Source organism: Sesamum indicum, linkage group LG3 (assembly GCF_000512975.1).
Source record: "Sesamum indicum cultivar Zhongzhi No. 13 linkage group LG3, S_indicum_v1.0, whole genome shotgun sequence".
In the NCBI taxonomy this organism is placed as follows: Eukaryota; Viridiplantae; Streptophyta; class Magnoliopsida; order Lamiales; family Pedaliaceae; genus Sesamum; species Sesamum indicum.
Genome location: NC_026147.1, coordinates 12,813,363 through 12,820,994, shown reverse-complemented (window position 1 = coordinate 12,820,994; position 7,632 = coordinate 12,813,363). Strand labels below are relative to the sequence as shown.

Below are 7,632 nucleotides of genomic sequence, written 5' to 3'. Positions count from 1 at the left end.
ACAGTACTAAAATATTCCTTATCTCGATATTCTTATCTTCATTCAAAAAAATTTTCATATCACTGCACTCCTTCATTCTCTATACAATCTCAGACTCGTTTTCAATTTTATTTTATAGGGGCTGATTAATCACATAATAAATATAATATATATTTAAAACTAGTTTATTAAAATAAATACGAAATACGTAAGAAACAACACTGAATGATCCCAAATTTAAATACTCACTCTCAATTATAGTAGAAAAATACATCATGCAGACATCTAACCACAAAGAGCTTAGTTCTCACTCTACTAATTATAAAACCCTAAACTCTTTAGGGAAATTTGAGTCGCACTTTTATTATTCATACTTGTATATATACCTACTACGAGCTACAAAGGACTCCGTGTAAATTGAATATCGCTTTTCATCCAATGGGTTTGGATGGTTTGAGCATACTGCACTCAATGATTCATCCATCGGATCCATGATACTTCTACATAAACGTGTCGAGCTCCATCTTGGATGTAGTCCATTTGTGTAAAACCCTACCAAACACATCATAAAATACAATCTCCACATTACTTTGTGTAAGTTGAACATACATAAACCCTTGCCCATCGTAGAAGAATTTCAAGCTGTCTGCTTTGTCAGAATCTCCCCTCCAAGCCTTTGAGCCCCCTCCACTTGTCAAGAATTGGATTGTGCTACAAGAATCGAGAATAAATATAAAAGTCTTGATTACCCAATTCGGTATAGAATTATTCATCTACATAAAATAAGTAGTTAGGGAATCATTTCTTTCCTGTACCTTTCGTCATCGCTGACATGTTCAAGACAATGATCGTGCCCGTTCACGTAGAGATCGACTTTGTTCGCCTAAAAGTCTCGCAAGAAGGGCACGCGATGAGTTTATAGCATTAGTCTTGTTATATAATTAATTCAGTTTAAGAAAATAAATTAGGGATAATTACATTGTCCTTCTCTTAATTTGGTATAATTATACATAAGTTTCTGTAATTTGAAAAATTACACCCAATATTCCTAATGTTTATTTTCGTCCAATGAATAAATTCATTTTTTAATAAAATACATGGAATTTTCTAACATCAACAAAAGAAAATTGAATGAAAATTCAAATTTAACACGGATTAATTAGTTACAGATGTCAAACAAATCTTTTCTGAACAAACTACCCTTGTCAGAGTAAAAATATAACTCCTCACATGTATTACCGTGTGAAGATGTATAAAAATAGTTCGGTTAGAAAATATAGATTTTCATTTAATTTTTTATTGGTATCGTATTTTACTAACAAATATATCTATTTGTTAGACGAAAACAAATGTCAGGGAGTTACATGTGTGATTATACCAAAGCTCAGGAGAAGATGCTGAAATTAGCTTAATAGATTAAAGTATATTCAAATTGATGAATTTAAATTTAGAAAAAGAACTTAAAAAAAAGAATTTCAAATGAATTCGTATTAAAAAAATATGAAGTCCACGACTATATTCAACAAAAATAAACATAATTCAAATACCCGAAGTATTGGAAGAAGTCGGTGGACAAGCTCTTGGGTATCGCCATGGTGGCCAACGCTTCGAATGGGATGATGACCCACCACAATCTTCCATTTTGCTCTTGATTCCTTCAATGCCCCTTCAAGATCCTATACATATACACGTATATAAATTTAAATTACGTACATATATATATATATATATATCGACCACAATTTAATATTTAAAATAAATTATGATAGACTTTATTAAAAATTTATTATAATTATAAAAATCTCTTATTATTTGAAAAATTATAAATTCTTTCCTAAAATAACAATTACCCTATTATAATAAATTGTCACAAATGAATATTTGTTAGACTACCGATAATTTTATAAGAATATTTAATACTTTTTCAAACAATAAAAAATATTTATAATTATAAAAAATTATAATGAAGCTCGTTATAATTCACTCCATTTTTAAATAGATTGATGAAAAATTAATTTACTTTATAGTAATATGTGTATTTATTTATTTATTCCACTTGCAGTCGTTGACTAATTTAATAATATTATTATACTGTGTACCAATTATAATAATATTATTTGTTTTAAAAATATCCACTGTATTAAAAAAATAAATAAATAAAAATTGGTGAAACGATCATTCAAATTTACTCATTATATATATATGTAATGATAATTTTAAAATTATTATTAAATAGTATATCATTTATTATATTTTATTATAATATTGATGCATAATAAGTATAAACTCAATAAAATTTTATTTCACATGACTTACATTGTTCATTATTATTTCGAAAAAGTTATATCTATCATCATATCTTGAAAGATTAAATACTGTGTGGGCCTATTGATATAAATGCTTACGTGTATGCACATGTGTAGTCAATAGCTGAATTAATTGGATTCCGTTTCTATTTGACACATTCGATTTGATCTACAACCGTCAGATCTAAACTCAAGATCTATTCACACGCATACGCTTTGGAAAAGGTTTAAATTTACATTACAGGTGCGGTAACTTTCGACTTTAACTACCAAAATCATGATAATTGAGAATGTAAATATAATATCTATATTGTATAAAAAGAAAAAGACTTTTACACTCACAAAAGACGATTAATGATACCGCTTCACTAATTTTTATGAAGTCAAAAATGCCTTCAACCGATAAAAAAAAATTAATTTATTAATCAATACAAAATTTGTATTGATTAATAAATTAATTTTTTTATTTTTTTAATATAATGTATTGATCTATTTGTTTTATTTTTATTTATAGTATTATTTTTTGATATATTTTAAAGTATATAAAAAATTATCCATACTATATAAAAAGAAAAGGATTTCAACACTCACAAAGGACAGTTAATGATACCGTTGTACTAACTTTTCTGAAGTAAAAAATATCGTTCAACTAATAAAATAATTAATTTATTTAACTTTCTAAGTTTTATATTAATTAATAAATTAGTTTTTTTCTTTTTTTAATATAACATATTAATTGATATATTTTATTTAAATTTATAATATTATTTTTAATATATTTTAAAATATATTAAAAATAATATTGAAGATGACAAGTTGGACACGTGGAAAGCACCTTTGTAATGTGACATTGAAACAAAGAAATTTGGATGGACGTAATAATTGACATTGATACAAGAGAACGAGAATCAGTCTAATAGTGGACTGAATTGTCCGAAACTCAACTATTTATGATTTCATGACAAGAATTTAGGATAATTACATTATTATTTTTTGAGATTTTAATATAATTATGCATAATTTTTTTTATAATTTAAAAATTGCACTTAATATTTTTTTATACTTTTTTCTTTTATAAATAAATCATTATATTAGTCAAAATTCATTAAATTTGTTGATATTAGTAAAAAATTTGAAAGAAAATTAATATTTACTACCGGTGACTTATTTCTCACTTATTGCAAGTCAAACAAATCATTTTATTATCAAACTAATATTATACATCTTCACACTAATATATTTGAGGAGGTATATCATCACCCTTACAATGGTAATTTGGTAAGAGAAAAAAAAACTGTTAAACCTACAATTTTTTAATTTAAAACTAAATTTCATAACATTGCACATTTTAAATCTTTAAAATTTTTCAAATTTCAAAGGTTCATATATTTATCAATTAATAAATTTTAAATGAGCACAACTATCCTATTTTACTAACTAATTTTTTTTTATATAACCTCTACATAAAATTACAAATTTTAATAATAGAATATATATATATTAATTAAACTAATTAGTAGATTGTAAATTTTAATTCAAAAGTTCCAACTTTACAAAATATTGTAATTTTTAAAATAAAAATAAAATTTATCTTTTACATTAATATTTGTTTATTATTTATTATCCTTTACTTCTATCCATATCTAAATTTCTCTAAAATTAATAAATTATAGTTTAAAACAATTTAAAATAATATTTTAAAATTAATAACATTAAACCTTCCTTCTTCCGCAGTCCCGTTGCCCTGCGCCTAAATCGTCAAAAATAGGAAAAAAATAAAATTTAATCATCCAAATTATATGATTTTTTTACACGTTGCTACTTGAATTCCGTTCTTTTTTTTAATATATTCATTTATCATCCGAACTATACAAATTGTATATAATGTCATCATTTTTCAGTAGAATATTTCGTCGGAACTCCCTTAGATGACAATAATTTTTTCAAAGTAAATTAATATTTCCTATAAATAAAAAATGATCTTTAGTTTATTTAATTTATTATTATTATTATTTTATTTATATATTTGGGTAATAAAATTTCATATATAGCATAAAACCATGAGGCTGACTTACATTTAGTAGTTGAGAAGTGTACTTGTTTACGGGGAGCACATCTCGCCAATCATACTTATGATGCCCTGGCTTTGTGAAGTACTTACTCACAAACGGTGTCGTATCCACGAAAAACAATTCACCAATTTCTGTTAAAAAATAATTAATTAAAAAAACATAGCAATTGTCCGTATTTCAAAATAAATATGAATAAATAAAATAAAGGATATATATTACAACAAGTTTTTTTCAAATTTGACATAATTACGAATATCTGCTCGTTGTTTGATAAATTACTAATACTTTTGATATTTGATGAAACTATATAATCTTGAATGGAATCGTGGAGTTGTTAATTTTGCCTTTGCAATATTTTTTTTGAAAATATCGGATGAGATGTTCGAAAAATTTTGAAGAACTGTATAAAACAAAAAAAATTGTCCTCTAGCCCTTAAAGAAGTTCAAAAATTATGAAAAATGAATAAAATTATAATTCATAATTCAGAAGGTATTTGATCAGTTCATAATAAAAAAATGAGTTAAAATCCAACAAAAACTAACAGATTGAGTTAATTGTTAGACAAACGCTAAAATCAGAAGGTTTTGATAATTTTTCAATCAGCAAAAAAGTATTTATAATTACGTTAAAATTATGCAAAATTACTTGTAACTTACCCTAAAATCTGTAGTAATTCAATTTTAAGTTAATCAAGGATAAATATCAATTTTGATTTAGTTTTTTCGATAATATCAACAAATTCAGTTAACTTTGACTAACGAGGGGACTTATTTGTTATACGGAAGCAAACCTCAGGAATGCAAGATGTAACAAACCATAGGGAGTTTGCGTATTACATCAGATCTCAGGAGAAGGGAGTGTAATTATCCCTAACACAAGGGTTTTTTTGCCTATTCTTTTAACACATGGGATTTTTAGCTAAATTTTGAAAGCACATAGAGTTTTTATGCAATTTTCCCAATTATAATTTATAGTTCACAGTGTTTGGCCAATTTACTACAAAAAATGAATCAAAATATAACATAAACTAACGATTGCGACAGTTGTTAGAGAAATGCTAAAATCAAAAGGTATTAATAATTTTTTAACCAGCAAAAAAGTGTTTGTAATTATATTTAAATTTAAAAAAAAAATCATTATAATTTACTCTAAAATAAAACAAACACTCACCTGCGTCAACAACGAAAGACCTCAAGCAAAGCCACCTACTGTCAATTTTCCTGAGAAAGGGACTCAATTGCGCCACTGCGTCACCCCTGTAATCGTGGTTCCCCAGCACTGCATGTCCAATTAATTCTTATAACATGTTTTAAAATTCGGATTGTTCCTTATTCAGAAAATTAAGCGGATTACGGGCTAGTAGTTTGATCGTTGGGTCAATCGTGGTTAAACCAGTGACGTCATATTTACTCACAAATAATTAAAAATATTTTAAAAATAACATTAAATAATAAATAATATTAATATAATTAATAACCTATTTTTTTAAAAAAAAATCACTATTTTTCTAGGATATAGAATATAATAAAATAAATTTTAAAACACACTTATAAGGATAAAATACATGAAATAATATTACACATTTTCAAATTTAATAGAAAATCAGATACATTAAATTATCAAAAATAATCTAACAAAAAATAGCAAAATTGAACTGAGAAGAGAAATTAGAGTTTTATATTTAGAAATAACGTAAAATATGCACATTTTGAGAAATAATCTATCATCCTTTCAGAAATAACATAAAATTAAGGTACTTAATAGAAATAATACACATTTTAGAAGAAAAATTCAAGATTTTATCATAAATTTACTCTTGATAGTTGACCTAACCGGTTCAATCAATCCAGTACTAGATCACACGGTTCACCGATTGAATCATTGGGTCAAATAATTTTCATGGAAAAAAACAATTTTTTGGCTCCTTAATTTTCTAATTTCAAACCACCATTCTGTGGCAAAAATTAGAAAATATTTGTGTATTTGGACTTAATTTCATATGGCATCGAAGTAAATAACAAGTTAATTACAAATTACCTTCATGTGTTATTCAAAATACTTAAGAAAACCATATGAAAAGTAAAATACCATTTTACCTCCTGCGAGTTAAGAAAAAAATAGCAAATTACCCCCTCACTAAGGGGCTATTTTTAAAATTACAGAGGACAAAATAATATTTTATTTTTTATAGGGTTTTTTTAAACATTTGGAATAATACAAGGGGTAATTTGCAATTAACCGATGTAATAATTACCAGCAAACCATTGCTTCCGGAGGCTGTTGGCAGTGTAAATGTTGGCAAAAGAGTGAAGAAAGTTGGGATCATCCTCCCCCTTCAACCCATTATCATAGAAATTGTCACCTGTCGACACCACAAAATCTATATCCAACGCCTCCCCAATTCTCCCCATCTGCAAACACCAAGAAAACTCAATGAACATACTCATGATGACTACTACATATTTTGTAGTGAATCAATCCCATGTACAGGCACCTGAAACGCAACACGTGATTGGTTGAACTCTCCCTTTCTTCCCCAGTCCCCGACCACCAAGAACCTGAGCGTTCCATCACCGTTGATGGGGTGTTCGAATCTCTGAAACTCTGCCGAGATGTTCCGGGCGCTCAGTAAGCTGATAATGGTGACCAACCAGAGGAACATAACCATGTTTTTGTTGTTGTAGTGAGAGAAAAGGCCGAAACGGAGGAGCAAAGAGGAAAATAGCTGCCCCCGAGGTTTATATAATTAAAAGGGATAATTACACTTCAGCTCTTTAATATTTGGTGTAACTACACATAAATTCTCTGTAATTTGAAAAATTACATCTAACACTCTTAAGGTTTGCTTCTATCTGACAAATAAGTCCCCAAATTGATTAAAACTAACTAAACTTGTTGATATCAACAAAAATACTGAATAAAAATTTATATTTACCTTCGATTGATTTATTAATAACTTACTGCAGGTTAGAAGAAAAATTCTGACTAAAGTACCCTTACAATGGTGAATGCATACTCATCACATGCATTAACGTGTAAAGATGTATGGGGATAATTTGATTGTAAAAGATTTATTGGACCTATGATAAGTCAGTAATAAGCCAGTCGATGTTAAATATTTTTTTTTTTTTATTAATATCAACAAATTCTGTGATTTTAACTAATAGAGGAATTTATTTGTTAGATACAAACAAATTCTAGAGGTGCTACATATAATTTTCCAACCACATGGGATTTACGTGTAATCATACCAAACCTCAGTGGAAGGGAGTAT

The 7,632-nt window shown here is 26.9% G+C and overlaps 1 protein-coding gene across 1 annotated transcript; it reads right to left on the bottom strand.

Moving 5' to 3' along the window:
• LOC105158194 (purple acid phosphatase 17) lies at positions 216–7,076 on the bottom strand. Its single transcript, XM_011074853.2, has 7 exons — positions 6,853–7,076; positions 6,613–6,769; positions 5,529–5,636; positions 4,361–4,488; positions 1,527–1,655; positions 795–862; positions 216–690 (listed from the first exon to the last, which is right to left on the bottom strand). Exons 1-7 carry the CDS (start codon positions 7,024–7,026, stop codon positions 480–482), a joined length of 975 nt encoding a protein of 324 aa, XP_011073155.1. The 5' UTR covers positions 7,027–7,076; the 3' UTR covers positions 216–479.